Genomic DNA, 20,037 nt, shown 5'->3' with positions numbered 1-20,037 from the left:
GCGAGCAGGGGCTACGGTTCGTTGCGGTGCGCGAGCTTCTCACTGCAGTGGCTCGTCTTGTTGTAGAGCACGGGCTCTAGGCGCGCGGGCTTCAGTAGTTGCAGCTCACGGGCTCAGTTAATTGTGGCACGCAGGCCCTAGGGTGCGCGGGCTTCAGTAGTTGTGGTTCGTGGGCTCTAGAGCGCAGGCTCAGTAGTTGTGATGCACGGGCTTAGTTGCTCCGTGGCATGTGGGATCTTCCTGGACCAGGGCTCGAACCCGTGTCCCCTGCGTTGGCAGGCGGATTCTTAACTGCTGTGCCACCAGGGAAGTCCCGTTTAATGTTTTCAGTAAGATTTCAGCTAAACCCAGCCAAGGGAGGGATGGCTGTGTTAAGATATTACGTTTCATTTCCTCATGAGTGACACTGATGCATTATAAATAGTTGTTTATTATGAGTTTATGTACTGCCTGATACATGAAATACATTTCCTTTAAAATAATTCCTGCTTATAAGCAACTTATTCGGATTATTGTTAAGATAATGTTCACATTCAAACCTTTCAATCCCAGGAAACCACTACACGCACTCGGGAGGAACGGTCAGTAGTGCTGTTTACCATAGCAGTGTAAACGTTTTTCAGAATAAGGGAATGATTCTAGATTATCCGTGGTGAACAATAACTACCATTTTCTTATGCCAGCAGTGCTCACCGTGCATTCTTAGATACGTGAAAGGCACCACGTCTCTCCTTCCTTCCCTGACTTTAGGAGCTGCAGCGTTAAATAAAGCTGCAACGTCACACACCCAGCCCTGCTGATCTTTCGGGGTGTTATGTGGCCAGTCTACCAGCACTCCATGCACATGCTTTTCCAGAACGAGCCTTGGGCCTTGGCAAAGAGGCTAATGGTCCCACTCGCCGGGGTTCTGCTCATCACGATCGTCCTCCTCCGAGTCAGCAGATACTCTCTTGATTCTCTGGAGCGCCGCCTTGATGCTCCTCTCCAGGTCGCTGGTGGGTTTATTGCTGGGGCTCGGGCCAAGGTCAGGGTGAACTTTCTTCAGTTTGACCCCTTGCCTTATGGCAGCCAGAATGTGCTCATTGACTGAGGCACGGGGAGGGGACAAAGTGGGCGCTTGCGCCTTCTGGAGAGGGGCCCTGTCATGCCTTAAGGAGGCCAGCACTTCATCCATCGACCCTGAAATTGAGTAAACAGAGCAAGGAGTCACGAAATCATACCCTTTCTCCCCGAGATGCCGAGACATTTTTGTACTCGTTAACAGGGTTACGTCACCCATCAGTTAATGCGACGACGTAAACAAATCATCATCATTCCATTAAACAAATGCTTCGATTATCTGCTAGAGAGGTCGACCGTCAGCTCCCTTTCTGAATCCAGGATAGTCTAATTGCTAATATTTTACCTTGACCACTTATTTTCCAGTACTTCTTCAAATCCATAGCAACTCCCAGGCACAGTCAAAAGTCAACATACCTTCTGTTTCTCAAGACACAGGTGTTATCATCCTTTTGTGTAACCCTGAAGATAGTTATGAATTCCTGGGGTATTAAAGTAATCCAACCCAATGTGCATTGACAGCTCTAAAATTGTATCTCCTCCATTTCCCTTCCCACTTAAGAATTTTTTTTAACGTACCCCACTGTATTTCTCCAACTTCAGTCTCGGATATTAGTCAGTGATGACTCGTGCTGTGATAATGAGGCGAGTAGGTTTCTACACATGAAAAGGCTTAAAGCAAAACTTTAATCAGTAGCTCAATGAACCCAGAGTGGGTGGCACTGGCACATTTCTCTGTATATAGTGTGTTTAATTCCACCTACATTACCCTGACGTAACTTACGTGCTCTACTTTTGAGGGTGTGAAATGCTGTCAAAACACAGATTAGATCAGAGTTTCAAGGCCTTGGTGAAGAGAAGCTATTTTTCACTCTGGCACCTTGAGACCCCTGCGGGGGTAAAATCTTTTACCACCTGCTGGAGACTGGGGCATGACTGTAGCCACTCATCTAGGGACCTTCTATATGAGACTTCAAGGTGAACAGTCATTTCTAGTTCAGAATTGAAAGGCCATGCCGTGGCTAACAAGACACTTTGGATTTTAACCTATAACTTGTTATTACATTTCCCTTCTAGGAGTAATAAGACAAAGTTTCACCATCGAGGGCATTTTATTATTCTTTCCAGTGAACTGAGGCACTGTGTGTGAGCTGATCAGGGCTTCCTACACTGTGGGCTACACCAGGCCGGAAACAGCGCTCCCCCGCACAAAGCCCTGCCACGTCCCATCTCTCGTCTAGGCCCAGGCACGTGAGCTCTCGCTTTCATTTACACGATGTTGCCACAGACCCCATGGAAATGGGCCTCCGGTCTCTACCTAAGAGCGTGCACATTTTCATTTGTACCCGGCTCCAGGTGCAAAGAAACCTTGAACTCAGAATAACCAGAATCCGCATTAACCAGAACCACAGTTTGGAACTGTTCTGTTTGTATAATTCACATCACCTAGCACAGTCCCCTTGTATGCTCTAGGCATAGGTACTCAGGCATAATCTGTAAAACAAATGTACACAGCATTTTGATAGAATTTAAACACAGACACAAACACACTCCAGAGCGGTGGGCTCTGAGTCTGGGCAGATTTCAGCACGTCTCCTCCATAGTCAATGTCTAAATCATAATTAGAATAACGAGCAGAACGATAGCCCTCATTAGACAGAAATATTCCAGTGTATTCACTGTGCTATACTTGCAAATGCAAAAAAGTGGTCTACTATTTTTCTGACCGCTTCATGTTAGAAAGATTTCCCGCCGCATTTATATCAAACTCAGATTTAGGCTATGCTAACTTTGCAATAAAAGAGTGATGAGGCAAAAAAATACTGAAATATTTTAAGATTGTAGAGCGTTCTAAAAAAGATTTTGATTTGAAGATGAAGGCTCCTAAAGCTAGAACGCTCCAACCACCTAACCACCGCGGTGAGCAGGGACACCGGCAGATTACCTGGGCAGCTAAGACTGTCTGAGGAACCACACGGGCTCTCAGCGGGCGAGTCACACACTAGAGGAAGTGGCTGATCATCTTTCGCTGAAGTCCTGAAGTGTAAATTCCGATGATTTGCAGATTGAGAAGAAAAGGGCGGAGCAGGGAGGGGCGGTGGCGGTGGCGGTGGCGGTGGCGGAGGTGGCGGCAGTGACAACTCCTCACTTGATCTGCAGTGTGTATGGGCACCAACTGGAACAAAAGTCTGAACAGGGATGTTTCTAGCACAGTCTTCATGCTCAGGGGTTCTCACGTTACTAACTTCGGCTAAGGGAGCGCTTCTGGTTTTCCTAGAGGACGGATGGATCACCGCCGTCATCTGAGAAGTCGGCGGGGACGTCTGCCGGGGAGGTCCACTCGGCAGGTGTGCAGCCACAGGGTGCGAGCGAGAGCTCTTTAGGACAGAGCGACCTGGACATCTCTGAAAATGAAAAACTGCCGTGAGAAACTTGCTACAGACGCAAACCGTCAAAATGCTGAAGCTTTCTGTAAGTGAACACTGAAGCATTTCTGTGCGTGGATTAGTCTAATTCACAGAGAGGCTCCTTCTCACCATGTACCGCCACCCTTGCTACTAAATCTATTAAGGGATAAGCATTTATATCCTTTCATAGAATACTTTCTCTGTAATAAAGATATGAAAGGATATATACAGATGAAAACATTCATCATATCTTTAGTATGAAAAATCAGAAACTTAGTATCAACGATAGCTGGAAAAAATTATGGTGAATTTAAAGTATTAGGCAGCCATGAAAAATCATAAGTAGTGCAAAGTCCAAAACATCCTTAAAAAATGCAGATGATCTGGTGTTAAATGTATAACCAGGTAAAAAACAGAGGTATGAAAAATACCAGCAGGGTGGACCTCAAAGTGACAGTTAAAACAGGAATTATGGATGTTTCTCTAATTTTTATGTTTAGAGCAAATTTTATAATTTAAAAATGTGAATTAAAGAAGTTCTGATGAACGCATATATGTGAAATCTAGACAAATGGCATAGTTGACTTTATTTGCAAAGCAGAAATAGAGACACAGACAAAGCAGAAATAGAGAACAAATGTATGGATGCCCAAGGGGAAAGGTATCTTGTTGGTATCACACAGTGCACCTTCAGTACCTCATCCCAGAATTATGTCTGGGAGTAGGTGGTATTCTCTTTTGGGTCATTATGAAGGTGTGTGTTGCAGGTGTGTGATGAGAACAGGTTTATGTTCTACATTCAATGAATTTAATGTTACTTTAAAGTAAGTATTTACTTTTTTTTTTAAAACCTATTCACTTTTAATAGGGCGCAAAATTATACTTACATCACAATGTTTCCTTGACCAAATTTTAAAGACTTCTTTATTACAAATGAGGAAACAGCTAAATCTAAGGGCAATTTAACTATTTTCAGTTTTCCCTGCCAGCTGACACCATGGTGAGCAGAGTCACACCACCTGGTCAGGGGGCAGAGCAGGAACCCTAGTGTGCGGCAAGGTCAAAAACATCATGATATTTCTAATATTTTTGATTTTTATTTATAGACTACAAATAATGGCATTTGGGAAACATTTTATGTCCCAAATTTCTGTTCCTAATACTTTATACTTTTCTCCTAGGATGGGTGATCTTCGTTTATTTCTCCAGACGATGCAGGCGAAGTGATTATTTCTAGAACTCACCTCTTTAAATGCTCTCAATCGTTGGAGTGTTTTTTGGCGCTCTTGGTTTATCCATTCTTTTTTCTTTTGCTCCTCCTCTTTTTTCTGGTCTCTTTTCTGTATTTAAACAAACACATACTTGTAAACTTCTCAGAAGTTCTGAGAAAGAGAGGGACTGTCACCTGACCTTATTGCCTCCTCTGGCCCCCACGTCTGCCCCCCACGCTGCAGGGCCAGACAGCGCTGTCCCCTCACGATCAAGGCTGACGGGGCAGCGGAGCTCCACTTTGCACAAACTTAAGCCCGTGTGTCATGTTATGCAAATATAAAACATTTTTCTTCAACCACTCACCCTCTGAACGCTATGATGCTGATGAAAATATTTTATGCTTTCTTCAGCCTGCTGCAATCTGAGTCGATGATTTTCTTTGCATTGATCCTGGGGGAATAATATAATTTCATAGATCTGTTTTTCACTTGGTTATAAATTGAACGCCACATGGTTTTTAATATTACCATGGGCTATAGCATAAAAGGTTAAAAGAAAAAAGCACTGCATTGGGGCTGCAGTATAAAGCATTTATTAATAGGAGTTATGGTGTGGCTCATTGCTTCTGCCTTCTCCTCGGTCACGTGATACGGGGCAGTGGGCTGCTTACGGGAATCCCTCCTTCCTGGTAGGAGGGCCACGGCTGGGATTTAGTGCTTTGAGAGATGAAAAAGCAAATCCTCCAAACAAGTGGAAATGAGAGGACATACAGGCAGTCCCACATTCCTAAGTGGGATGTGTCCTAAGGATCTGTTTCAATGCAATTATTTTAAACACATTTCCCCATAATGTTCTAAGTGATATCTCCAAATATACCTACGTAACACATCCAACCTACAATACCTGAAAAATTATATTAAGAACTACATCTCAATTATGCTTAGCCATTCTTAGTATGTTACCTTTTTATGTAATCACGGAGTGTTTAAAAATTAAGAAAAAAATCACTCACCGCATATAAGGATTGAAATGAGCTGAATATTATCTGACTGATATTTTATAATCAACAGTTCACAATAAAATTAATTTTAGCATTTATTATAGCTGATTAGAAGTTTCTACCTATTGTGGTTTTTAAAATACCTGTGTAAGTAATAGGCATTCAATAAATAGTTGTTGAAAGACTTAATTAAAATCTAAAGATGATGGCAAAAGCTTAAATCCAAAAGGAAAAAGAATCTTAAGAAAAACATTTTAAATGTATTTTAATTGTATCCACTGATAGCTACATAAACACACACAAAATTAATCATTGATAAAAAGCCTTATTTTCAATACCTCTTTATCTTTCATAAAAGAAGAAACCCTTAGAAGGGGTAAGAAAAGAAAGCTGCCCTGGGCACTCCTACCTTTCTGTTCCTGAGACGGGCTCTTCTGGCACAGATCCTGCCCCGTTTAGATTCCAGCTGCTGGCACTGCCGGCTGAGTTCCTTCACCTCCAGATTCTTATCATCCTGCAGCCCCATTACATGATCCATGACTTTAAGTTCCTCTGGATTTTCACATGGATCATAATAGATAACTTCATCCTGTTTATCTAGAAACATATTAATGATTTCTTAAAAATATGTCTTATTATTAAAAATAATGCATACTTTTTCTAATGTAAGGAAAGTTAAATATCCTTGTAATTATGATTAACATTTATGTATATGTATATCTATGTGTACACACATACACACACACACAACTTATATAGCTACACATATCAATAAACAGAATTCTTAGAGAAACTTTTCCATGTGATGGAAATATAATTTTAATGGCAACACAGTATTCTCAAATTTAAGCACTCTCTGTTGTTAGAATATTCCAGTGTTCTATTATTATCAATTTCACTGTGATGAACATCTGAATATAAATCTTTGTGTACATTTTTTATTACTTCCTTAGCAGATGAATATTTAAGGCTCTTGATGACTCTTGTCAAATCACCCTCCTCCAGAAAGGCAACTTACATTCCACCAGCAGTATATCATTAAGGTGCCTTAATGATATTTAATCTTAATTACATATTGATTTTTTAAAAATACATGCTAACTGTAACAAATTCAAGCCCTACAGAAGTACACAAAATAAAAAGTGAAATTTCCCTCTTCCTTCACCAACTCTTTGGCATCTTATTCCCAGGGGAAAACATGGACAGTTTGGCATGCATCCTTCCAGATTAACTTTTTTCTAATAGAAGTTTTTCCTAAATATGTAAAATGCTTATAACGTGAAGCTACTGTAAAGTTTTTTGAATATCTAGGATTAAATTAAATGTTCAGGATCTATATGAAGAAAATAACTAAACTTGGAGGAACTTTAGGGAAAAAAAGACTTAAGTAAATGGAGAGACATACCATGTTCTTGGATGGGAAGATTCAAAATTGAAAAGATGACAATTCTCCCCAAATTATCTCTAATGTTAAGTGCAATCCCAATAAAAATTCCGAGTTTTTGGGGTTTTTTTGTTTTGAACTTGCCAAAATGATTCTAAAGTTCATCTGGAAGAATAAAGGAGTGAGAAAAGTCAGAAAATTTTTGGAAAAGTAGAGTAATGAGGGAAGTACTTGCTTTACCTGATACTAAAATGTACCTCCAAGGTACAATAATAGAAACAGCATGGTACTGGCACCAGAAGCCACTCACAAATCAGTGAAAGAAAATAACAATTCATAAATAGATCAAAACAAATATGATAATTCTGGATATGAGACAGGTAAAACTCAAAGCAAAGCAACAGGGGAAAATGTTTTTAAAAACTAGTGATTGGGACTGCTAACAATTTGGGGGGAAAAGTTAGATTCCTACCCCACATCAAAATAAATTTCACCTGGATTAAAGAGCCAAATGTTTTTAAAAACAAAATCATAAGAATACTGAAATAAAACATAAGTAAATACTGATATAATTTTGGGATAAGGAGGTATAACACCAAAGCAGAAGACTGATAGAGGTGACTTCATAATAATTAAATATTCCTACAAGGCAAGAAAAAGCAAATGACAGAGAAATTATTTGCAACATATGACAGATAATAGAATAACATCTCTAATATAGAAAGGGAATGTTCCAAAGAAAAATGGTCAAAGGCCATGAATAGGCCATGAATAAATGAAATACAAATGGCCAGTAAACATACAAAATTGCGTTCAACATCACTTGTGATTAAATAAATGAAAATTAGAAGATGCCATTTTTTGCTCTCAAGTAGGTGAGAATTTAAATGAATAAGTATGGGGAAAAAGCTATTTTATAATCAGCTGATGGGAGCATCATTTTGTACAACCTGTCTAGAGGGCCATTATGTAGAATGAAATTTAGAAATTTAGAAAATAACAGAGGTGCAGAAAAATGCATATCAAATGATTCTTGTAGTTTTTTTTTAACAAGTATGTGTCAAAATGTAAAACATGCATTGTCCTTGACCTGATTCCATCTTTAGAAATTTATTCCAAGGAAATAATCTGTTGTATACACAAAGACATGTGTAAAGGAAGGTTCTTCACTACAATGCTGTTCACAACAGTGAAAAACTGGAAATCCCTGCATGTCTATACAATGGAATACTATGCAGCCATTAAAATTTTTGATGGTTTTATTACTTACTGAAATGGAAGAATGATTATTATGTATTAAGTGAAAAAGAGGTTACTGAACAGGATACATAGTTCTGGTTTAAGAAATTGAAAGATTTATAAACATCAGCATACAAAAAAGGCTACAAAGCTATAGAGCCTAAGTATCTCTAAACGATTTAACTGGGGTAATAATAGTTTCCCTTTGTTTTGCTGTGTGTTTACCAATGAATATATTATTTGAATAATAAAGTACTAAAGGGAAACTTTGTTAGAAAATTTCAGATATATTAGACAATATACAATAATTGATAATATGATCTGTATTTCCTTGAATGTGTAATTTAAGCATATATACATTTAAATATATGTTTTACCTTTTATAAGTCTTTTAATAGAGTCCAACTGTGTAACAAGCAGTATTTCTTCATATTTTAATATCTCAAATTTAACCTCGTATAGTTCTAACTGAACTTCATAATATTGTATTTCTAATTCGTCTACAACATTTATTTTTTTTTCTTGTTCTGGAAGATCTTCTATCTTGTTTTCATGAAAAAAATAAGAGCAAGTTAAAATAATTAGTACATTAAAGGCAAACTTTACAAGCATTCAAGTTATTTTCTATTCCTTGCTCAATATCAAATATAAACAAAGCAAATAGAGAAGAAACACTTTTCCATTTCATTTAATGGGATAAAAATGCCTCCTTCAATGTTTGTCACAAATACTTTATCTCATCCCTGAAATATATGAAAACATTTAGGTTTTGAGAAAAATAAACGGCAATGAGGTATTTACAAATGTTTTCTGCTTTAAAGTCATAATGTTACAGGAAAAAAATTAAGTGACTATGCTTCTAGGATAAAGCACCTCTTTGATTATTCTAAAATTGTGCTGAAAACACGGCTTGATTGATTTTAAACTACTGAGTACTTGATTGATTTTAAAGTACTACATCAGTACTGAGTTTGATGTTATTGTCAAGTGAATCCTACAATATAATATTTCACAAACAGGGACCTCCTTGGTGGCGCAGTGGTTAAGAATACGCCTGCCAGTGCAGGGGACACAGGCTCGATCCCTGGTCCAGGAAGATCCCACATGCCGTGGAGCATAAGCCGATGCCCCACAACTACTGAGCCTGCGCTCTAGAGCCTGTGAGCCACAACTACTGAGCCCACATGCCTAGAGCTTGTGCTCCGCAACAAGAGAAGCCACCGCAATGAGAAGCCAGCGCACCGCAAGGAAGAGTAGCCCCCGCTCACCACCACTAGAAAAAGCCTGCACGCACCAATGAAGACCCAACAAAGCCAAAAACAAATAAATAAATAAACAATTAAAAAAAATAATATTTCACAAACATTTTGACCAAAGGGAAACTTCACGGCCAACCTTCCACAGTCTGCAAATTCTTATCTACTGGAAGATGGTGTTGGAATAAGCAAAGAAAGGAAGCTCTTTCACAATGCCTGGAAAGAAAGATTCTACCTAAAATAAAAGTATATTTTTAAAAGAAAGTTTCACTTATCTTTGTCTCACCTTTCCCTGAATTTCAGCTCTTTTGTGACTGAAACACAACTCTTTGGCTCTCATGAGTTGCAGAGTCTCCCGAGCTAACATCAGCTTGAGTTTTTCTAACCTGGGAGTTGCTGTGGCCCAGGCAGCCTGGCCAAATCTCTTCTCATCCTGTGCCATTTGTTTCTGCATTCCTGTTGTATTGTAATTAATAAAATAAAACATAATTACAACTCATTAAAAACAGAAAAATTTATCCTGAACTAATTCTTTGTTTATTGCCTCCCATGTTACCTGCAAAACATCCCTTTTAAAAGAAAAATTCTTGGATTTTAGTGAATTTTTATTGTCATAAAAATAATGCATGGTTATTGGTATAAAATTTTAGATAACTTCATTTAAAAAAAGAAAATAATAAATCATGAATCTCACTTACTTAAAGCAATTGCTTCTTATATTTTGGTGCATATACTTCTAGACTATTTCTATGTTTAGCTAGACAGACAGGAAGATATAGTTTGACCAAAACAAACAAACAAAAAACCCCCCCACAGGATCATCATTCTGCTTTATATCTCTTTTATTTCACTTAATATATCAGGGAACTCTTGCTATTCATAAAAATAGTTATAGAGAATCATGCTTACTGCTACATGGCATTCCATTTTATAAATGTACTATAGTTCAACAAACTGACAGACAATAAGTTGTTGCTATTTTGGGTCTACTATCAACAATGATTTAAGATCAAAGTCCTTCACCCAGCCCACAAGATCATATGGTCTCATCCCTGCCTGTCTTGCTGGCATTATCTCACACCACATTCTCCATTCAGGCATACCTCAGAGATACTGCAGGTTCAGTTCCAGACCACCACAATAAAGCGAATATCACAATAAAGTGATTCACATGAATTTCTTAGTTTCCCATTGCGTATAAAAGTTATGTTTACACTGTACTGTGGTTTATTAAGTGTACAGTAGCATTATGTCTAAAAAAACAATGTATACTTGAGGCAGGAGATAGACGGGCCCCAGACTACACAGTTTCTCCCCTGTGGACAGAAACTCTGTAATAGCAGAAACTCCATAAAAGCAGGATAATGGGGACTTCCCTGGTGGCACAGTGGTTAAGAATCCACCTGCCAATGCAGGGGACACGGGTTCGATTCCTGGTCCAAGAAGATCCCACATGCCACGGAGCAACTAAGCCCGTGCGCCACAACTACTAAACCCGTGTGCCACAACTACTGAAGCCCACATGCCTAGAGCCCATGCTCCGCAACAAGAGAAGCCACTGCAATGAGAAGCCTGTGCACCACAACTAAGAGTAGCCCCCGTTCGCTGCAACTAGAGAAAGCCCGTGCATAGCAACAAAGGCCCAACGCAGCCAAAAATTAAAAATTTTTTTGAAAAAAAAGCAGGATGATGGAGGAGTCTGGGCCCTTACCAGATAAGAGATAAAAGACCACATATTCCTCATTCTCAAAGTCAAGGAGAACTTCCTGACTACACATGCACAGAAAGGCTCCTTGGAGGTCAAAAAGGGAGGGGGCGCCACCTCACAGTAAGTGATGTCAACCTACCCTAGGCCTCTAGAATCCATCTTGGCTAAGAGATGCGCACACACACGGGAGGATCCTGAGATATACCAAATACAGACTCAGAACCAGGCAAAGCAAGATGATTGGTCAAAGGAAGAAATGCCCCGTAAAAGTGATTCAGACTACCACGAGGGTGCGACTCTCTCTGAGCCCACCCGTGTGTCTATCCACAGTCACTGTCCTCTTTTTCCTTCTAATGAACACTTTACTTGCTTCACTACTTTCTGTCTCTATGTGGAAATTCATTTCTACACAGCTGACAAGGCCAGGGCTTTGTCACTGGCCACTGGTCCCTGGTGGTCTTGTGGCTAGGATTCAGCGTCCTCACTGCCACGGCCTGATCTCAATCTCTGGCCGGGGAACCGAAATCCTGCGTCAAGCTGCTGCAGGCTGAGGCCATCTGAGATCACATACATACCTTAATTTAAAAATACTTTATTACTAAAATATGCTAACCATCATCTAAGCCTTCAGTGAGTTGTAATCTTTTTGGAATAATAACATCAAAGATCACTAATCACAGATCACCATAAAAAATATAATAATAATGAAAAAGTTTGAGATATTAGGAGAATTACCAAAACGTGACAGAGACATGAAGTGAGCAACTGCTGTTGGGAAAACAGCACTTGCTATTTTACAACAGACTTGCTCAGTGCAGGACTGTCACAGACCTTCAATCTGTACAAAACGTAACATCTGTGAAGTGCAGTAAAGTGCGGTGCAGTGAAGTGAGCTATGACATGAGGTGTGCCTGGACTGTGCTCCAGCCCATGGCTTCCTCACACTTGGCATACTTCCCAAGTTCCTCAGACTTGTCAAGCTCCCAAAAACCAGAGGGCCTTTGCAAATGCTACCCCTGCCTGGAACACTCTTCCCTCACTGTTTTGCTTTCTCCACTTCCATTTACCCTTCAGATATCAGGGCAAGTGCCACTTCTCAGAGGCCTTCATTGGCCACTCTGATTGGGCCTAATTTCTCTCTCCTAAGCTCTCAGAGCCCCATGTTTCTCTTCTTCATGTGGCTTGTTGCCAATGCCATTTTCCATGTGTTTGAATGAATATATAATTAATATAATTAAGGTTTTTCTCCCTTCACCTGACTGTACAGTGGCTGTTTACGCTTTTCCTTATATTGAATCCCCAGTACCTAAAAAATACAGAACCTGGTGCTTAAGAGGCACTCAAATGTTCTCCGAATAAAATGAAAATTACATGTATCTTAGTATAGCATTTTAAATTATTACCTGCTAATGCTTCTACTGTTTTTTCAAAATAATTCACTGTAATATCTTGAATCGAGACTATAGCTTCTTCAGCCCGTCTGGTCCATTCTTGGGCTTCCTTCTGCAGGGCAACTATCCTTTTAGGACCCAGACCATCCTCATCCAAGGACTTCTATAGAAAGAAGGCAAAGTTGTATTAGTAAAAGGGAATAGTAACGTAGAGCCATTAGGAAATAGAAAGGAAATTGGTCACACGGATTATTTCAGCTACTTTTATTACTACTACATAGTCAATTAAACTTCACTCATTCATCAGTTCCTTACTGAGTATGAATAAGGCTCTAAGTGGTGCATCCTTTGGATGACAAAGGGATACTCTGAAGTATAAAGGGAAAAAACCCTACTTTTACTTTGTATTACTCAAATAACTTTTTCTGTAAGGGAATGCTGTCAAGTTATGTTTCTCTATTAATAATGATACTCGATTGTTTGAATGAGATCTGTATTGTTAAGCACTCAGCAAAAGCCTGGTACATGACACTCAAGTGTTAGCTGTTGCTGTGGTTTCTTTTAGGGACATGGCAGGAAGCTTTTCAATAGTGAGATTCTTTTCTGAAGGGCAAAAGTAATACAGTAACCTAAAACATGAATGATCGTGACATATACTACGTCATCTAGTATCCAATTCTTCTACCAAGCGTAATTTAGTGACATAAGAAATATACCCAGGTTAGCCATCAGGGAAATGTAAATTAAAACCACAATGAGATACCACTTCACATCTACTAGGATGGTTATAATCAAAAAGACAGACAATAACAAGTGTTGACGATGATGTGGTCAAATCGGAACCCTCATTTACTGCTGGTAGGAGTGTAAAATGGTGCATTTATGGAAAATAGTCTGGCAATTCTTCAAAAGGTTAAACAGAGTTACTGTAGGGTCCAGCATATCCATATATCCAAGAAAAATGAATACATATGTCCACATAGAAACCTGTACACAAATATTCATAGCAACATTCATAATAGCCCAAAAGTGGAAAGTTACAAATGTCCATCAATTGCTAAATGGATATGTAAATGTGCTATGTGCATATAATGAACATTATTTGGCAATGAAAAAAATGAAGTTCTAATACACACTACAACATGGATGGAACTTGAAAACCTGATGCTACATGAAAGGAGCCAGACACAAATCATTCCATACGATATGAAATGTCAAGAACAGGGAGATTTAGAGGCAGAAAGCAGATGGGTGGTTGCCTGGAGTTGGGGGGGAATGGGGAATGCATATGGAGTTTCTTTTCAGGGAGATGAAAATGTTCTGGAATTAGTGCTGGTGGTTGCAAAACTCTGAATATACTAAAAACCACTGAATTGTACACTTTAAATAGGTGAATTATACGGTCTGTGAATTATATCTCAGTACAGCTGTTATTTAGAGAAAGAAAAAATATACACAGGAAGTAAAGACAATCCAAATAATAGATTTGCAAAATAATGAACAGAACAACTTTCTCCACAGGTTAGGCTGGCATGAGTTTCATCTAAACATGATACCATTTTTATGGTAGCCCGGCAGTGGCCATGAGTGCATGTGTGGAAGGATGGCCCAGTGCAGGGGGCAGAGATCAAGAGATCTCTGCTGTCTTCTGATTCCAGCTGGTTTAGAACCAGAGAAAGCTACTGAACCTCCCCACCCACCTTGGTTCCAGATTCATTTATAACACTGGAATGATAATGCTTATTCTAACTAGTGTTCCATGGCTCAATGAAATAAGAGCAATGACAGCATTTACTAAAGTTTAATTTACTGAATTACAATCCAGGGCCTTGCTATTTAAATTTTCATCCTATTTCTCAGAAGTCTGCATGTGTCCTTAGAGGCTGAAAATAAGCTAAAGTAAATAAGCAACACATCAAAAACAAGTCATCACTTCCCTGGTGGCACAGTGGTTAAGAATCCACCTGCCAAGTGCAGGGGACACAGGTTCGATCCCTGGTCCAGGAAGATCCCACATGCCACGGAGCAACCAAGCCCATGCGCCACAACTACTGAGCCTGCACTCTAGAGCTCACGAGCCACAACTACTGAGCCCATGCGCCACAACTACTGAAGGCCGCGTGCCTACAGCCGGTGCTCCGCAATAAGAGAAGCCATCGCAATAAGAAGCCCGCACACCGCAATGAAGAGTAGCCCCCGCTCGCTGCAACTACAGAAAGCCTGCGTGCAGCAATGAAGACCCAATGCAGCCAAAAAATTAAAATTAAAATTAAAAAAAAAAGTCATCAGCAAAGAAAGTGTGTAACCCTTGAAAATCTGCAGAAATCTTAATGTATTAAGATGACCGATGTAAAATGTCTTCATCTGAAATCAATTTAAAAAATAATAAATTCAATATATCTACAATATAACTAAATATAGAGTAAACCCGAAGTGGAAACACAGATTGAATCTTAAATGCAACTGAAGAAATAGTATACAATAAAGAATAAATCTCATAAAGTAAAAATATAAAGAAAACGTACCAAAATAGCAAGCTTACATGAAGTTGCAAGTTCTCGCATATCCCTGAATGGCTGCAGTAAATACTGGAAGAACATGGTTGCAGCAGTAACTAATTCCTGGTATGCTTCATCTTCCTCTCGATACACTTTCATTAATGCTACCATGGTGTTGGCTTTTTCATGCCCTTGAAGCACCTAGAAGGCAAAATGTAAATAAAGCTCACGTGTGGACAGTATTTATAAGATCATACCAAACCAACAAAGCTAAAGAAACCTGAATGTTCTAAACTTTAATGCGTCAATTTAAAATACTGATTAAGGGCTTCCCTGGTGGCGCAGTGGTTGAGAGTCCGCCTGCCGATGCAGGGGACGTGGGTTCGTGTCCCGGTCCGGAGGATCCCACATGCCGCGGAGCGGCTGGGCCCGTGAGCCATGGCCACTGAGCCTGCACGTCCAGAGCCTGTGCTCCACAACAGGAGAGGCCACAGCAGTGAGAGGCCCCGCGTACCACACACACACAAAAAAAAATACTGATTAAACATGAAAATGCTATTGTTCTCCAACCAAAGTGCCCAGTAAGAATGGTTAAATAAATCATGGTATATCCACAGTAGATTATTATTACTATAATCAATCATTCAGCACTGTGCTTTTGAAGACTGTTTAGTAACTGGGGACTTACCAGGGAAGCCCTGGGGACTTTTATAATAATAAGTGGGAGGTGGAGGAGGATGCAGAGTTGAAAATTTTATCTTAACTATGTTTCCTCTAAGTACTCAGAGAAAAGGACCAGAAAAAGGCATCAAATAGGGGGTAGACTGAGGATATATTTCATCACTTTTCCGACCATAAAGGTTTTGTGAGGATGTACTCCTTTTTTAAAAGCTCATAAGGACACAGAAATGCCTCCAAGTACTTCTCCAGCATGCCAACTCTCTTAATTCCCCCAGGTTAATATTGCCACCAAACCCCCAGCAGATTCAGTTAGCATAACAAATGTGGCTCTAGCCTCTGCAGAGTGCTTCTTCTGAGGCAGGACAGAAAATAAACTGAGCATTTATAATCTAGATAAACTCATTTGGTAAGAAATTACCTTACCCCCCAGGAGAAGAGAAATAAAATCAAGTAATAGTATAGACTTTTTTTCCCCAGTCAATAACCTTAAATTCTTCTATTTCCTTCCCTCCACTTAAGGATAAAGTGATCTATGTTCAGCTGACATTTTATCCAGGTGATAATAGGATTAAAAAAAAGTTTCCCTGAAAAATATTAAAACACACAAAAAAGTAAACTTAAGACAACTGATACTTTTCAGTCTTATTGCTTAGACTATTCAGAATTCAAACCATTCAGCTTCACTTTATATACACTAGCAATATTGGCAACTGGTCTAATTCTAGAATCAATTGCTTTCCTGTTCTAAATATGAGCTGAGTATTAAGATGATCACATACACTTCCATGGATGCAGTATATTTTATATTTAAGCCCTCCTCTGCCCACCTGTTACACGTAAACAGGTGAACCACACAAGTGTCAACAGCTAGCCTAACAGTATGAACTATACTGGTGCCATAGTACCTCTGAATGAACTTCAACTTGGGTAACGTATAACTTTTACAATAGTAACATATGTTAGTTTAAGGAAAAACCACTTCTGTCAGAAACTGGTGTCTAAAAAATAAAAGTCTGTCTGATTCAAAATGATAAAGTTGGGCTTCCCTGGTGGTAAGACTCTGCCTGCCAATGCAGGGGACACAGGTTCGAGCCCTAGTCCTGGAAGATCCCACATGCCACGGAGCAACCAAGCCCGTGTGCCACAACTACTGAGCCTGTGCTCTAGAGCCCGCAAGCCACAACTCCTGAAGCCTGGGCCCCTAGAGCCTGTGCTCTGAAACGAGAGGCCACTGCAGTGAGAAGCCCTCGCACCGCTGCAAAGAGCGGCCCCGGCTCGCGGTAACTAGAGAAAGCCCGCGTGCAGCAACAAAGACCCAACACAGTCAAAAATAAATTTAAAAAAGATAAAGTTGACTGGCCTGAAACAGCTCTATGGTTTCCTCACTTTAAATTAGGGGCTTCCCTGGTGGCGCAGTGGTTGAGAGTCCGCCTGCCGATGCAGGGAACACGGGTTCGTGCCCCGGTCCGGGAGGATCCCACATGCCGCGGAGCGGATAGGCCCGTGAGCCATGGCCGCTGAGGCTGCGCATCCGGAGCCTGCGCTCCGCAACGAGAGAGGCCACAGCAGTGAGAGGCCCGCGTACCGCAAAAAAAAAAAAAAAAAAAAAAAAAAAAAGTTCATTCTATATTTAGCTTGAGAGGATATAATTAAGATTTTGAAATGTGGCTGGATTGTTCTCTTACACCTCCCCCTCCTCAAATGAAGGCAGAGAAAAATCATTCAGATTAAGTACAGCGTATAATGAGAAAAAGGCGAGCAAGAGGCATGTCAGGGTGTGGGATAGAGCACTAAATCTTGACTCAGGAGAGTCAGCTGGTTGTGGATATATGAGCCATATTTTTCTCTTAAACCCTTTGGTGAATTTGTGAATCCCCTTCAGTTCTGTAAGCTTACCACTCAAAAAATGAATTGTTCCATCTCGCTAATTACCTCTTTCAAGCTTAAAATTGCACTCATGTTGCTGCTGTTCCACACTGATGAAGACAGCTCACATCCTGTCGGCTGTCCACTTGACCGAGTCTTTATCACCTAAAAAACCTGTGTCCTAGAAGCACCTTCATCCTCTAAAACATTTTGTCTCCATTATCGGTCTTCCCTCATACACAGAACCTGTCAGTGTTTACCTTCAGTCTGTGTTGTCATTTCCTACACGGATGGGATATTTCTAGTTTTGCTTTCAGTATTCTCTGGCACTTCCTGTCAAAACAGCCAGCTCCACCAGCATCTTCAGGGGAAAGGTTTAAGGGCCTACCCTGGCTCCTAACTGCGATTAAACTTTGATTTAACTTAGTCCTCTCGCTATAGGCCCCACGGGGCTTCCGCGGAATTCCCCTCGATGCTCCCCGACAGGTGAAGAGCACCTGCGAGGCTGCTAGCCCTTCCGCGCATCACGCTGTTAACCTGCTCCTTCCCCGCGCTGGTCTGCGGAAGGACCCCCCTCTCGCACTCGTCCCAACCTGGAAAAGGGCCCGAGGCTCAACCGAGAGGCAGAAGGACCGGGCGACGGCCCGGCGGGCGCGTACCTGGCGCAGCCGCGCCCCCGCCTCGTCCCGCCGCGCGCGCAGGACCCGCTCCCGGAACTCGCGCAGGCTCTCGCAGTCGGCCGCGCATCCCTCGGCGGGGAAGAGCGCGTCGCGCACCGCGGCGCCGCCGCAGGCGTCGGCCGCCTGGCCCAGGTAGCGCTCCAGCTGCCCGCACAGCTCCTGCAGCGCCGCCTCGCCGAGGTCCGTGCGCGCCGGCCATACCAGCGTCCACAGCCCGAGCCCCAGGCCCCAGGCCCCGCCACCGCCCGCGTCCAGTTCCGGTGGCAGCCGCGGGAAGCAGCGCTCCAGCGGCGGCCACAGCGCCGCCAGCTGCTGGTGCGCGCCGCGGAGCCCGGCGGCCGAGAGCAGGCCTGCCCAGCTGGGCGGGGGCGCGGCGGCCTCACACACGGGCTCGGACACCAGCTCGGGCCCGGGCTGGCTCCCCTTACGCCGCCGCCGCTGCGCCGTGCGGTCGTGACAAGTCACAGCGAACTTGCCCTCCACGTCGTTCCAGGCCACGAGGAAGCGCAGCTGGTGCCGCTCGGGCTCGGCGAAGAGGTCCTCGCGGACCGGCACCCAGCCCTCCAAGCTGTCGGGTTGCTCGTCTTCCATGACCGCCGGCGGTCAGCGCCCGGAGAGCTCGGCTCGCCGGAGCCTGGTCTCCCTGCACCCCCAGCCACTGGACTGTCCGGACCGCGTCATTTTTCGCTGAACTGAAATCGGCGTCAGCACCCCAGCTGCCGCAACCCTCGGCACTTTTGATTGGCTGCCCGCGGCCTGTGAGGCTTCCAGCACGCTTCCGGGATTGGTTGGGTGATAGAAGGGAGGGTTCGCGACAACCAATGAAAAGGTCAGAAGGTCGCCGCTCCGAATCAATCAATGTCGCAACCTCGTCTGGAGCCCGGAATGATCACTCTTGCCTCACCTTTTCCACCTGTGTACACACTGACGTTGAAAAAAATATTTGTTAAATGAACGAGTTATTGTCTTAGCCTCCTACACTAAACTGTGAACCTCTTGAGAACGCAAACCCAGCTAGCTGACTTGGTCTTCTATTACTGGGTAGAAGCCACAAGCTTATTGGTATCAATTCAACAAGCTTTTATGGAATGTTTGCTGTGTGCCTGTTTTGGGAGGCTAGGCGCGGAGGGGGCATACAAAAAACGTACAGTCCCTCCGCCTTCAAAGCATCCCAGCTCCCAACCAACATGTTTAAATATAATCGGTGTTCTAACACGTCATTTTAGAGATAAGGAAACTGAGACCCAGAAAAGAAACGTTTCTTAAGATACACAGACATGTTTATGTATGACTGATTCACTTTGTTATAAAGCAGAAACTAACACACCATTGTAAAGAATTATACCCCAATAAAGATGTTAAAAAAAAAAAAGATACACAGACACTTAGGCAATTAGACACTTCAGACCACCTGGCTATTGAAGACCTGTTTACGGAGATCAGGAGGTGTAGTTTGCAGGTAGGGATGGAGTGTGGGTTGGAGCTGAACCTGTTCATACAACAGGGTATAAGACAGCACAGGGCTCTACCCAGGAAATGTACAGTGTAGACAGAAATACAGTACATGTCAGCTCCCGTCCTGTGAGAGCACTGCTAGAGGGGTAGTGGGGTTGGAGGACCGAGGGGGAGGAGCGAGAAGCCCAGGGAGCGGGGAA

General features: G+C 42.0%; 2 protein-coding genes across 4 annotated transcripts in view; one reads left to right on the top strand and one right to left on the bottom strand.

The window, feature by feature from the left end:
• Positions 1–884, top strand: part of HOMER2 (homer scaffold protein 2) — a 102,052-nt gene extending 101,168 nt beyond the window's left edge. For all 3 annotated transcript variants that reach the window (XM_082647455.1, XM_082647454.1, XM_082647456.1), the window contains exon 10: positions 751–884. The gene's annotated coding sequence lies outside the window, so the exon portion shown is untranslated. The remainder of the gene's footprint in view (positions 1–750) is intronic.
• Positions 884–19,056, bottom strand: WHAMM (WASP homolog associated with actin, golgi membranes and microtubules; the record flags this gene model as incomplete). The annotated part of the gene is made up of 10 exons (XM_082647446.1): positions 18,362–19,056; positions 15,183–15,356; positions 12,670–12,820; positions 9,845–10,014; positions 8,680–8,845; positions 6,089–6,276; positions 5,043–5,129; positions 4,712–4,807; positions 3,005–3,464; positions 884–1,179 (listed from the first exon to the last, which is right to left on the bottom strand). Exons 1-10 carry the CDS (start codon positions 18,971–18,973, stop codon positions 884–886), a joined length of 2,400 nt encoding a protein of 799 aa, XP_082503572.1. The 5' UTR covers positions 18,974–19,056.
• Between the last annotated feature and the right edge of the window lie 981 nt (positions 19,057–20,037).

The sequence above is a fragment of the Grampus griseus genome (assembly GCF_964374135.1).
Source record: "Grampus griseus genome assembly, chromosome: 2".
Classification (NCBI taxonomy): Eukaryota; Metazoa; Chordata; class Mammalia; order Artiodactyla; family Delphinidae; genus Grampus; species Grampus griseus.
The sequence above is the reverse complement of the archived record's forward strand: the minus strand, read 5'-3'. Positions and strand labels throughout refer to the sequence as shown.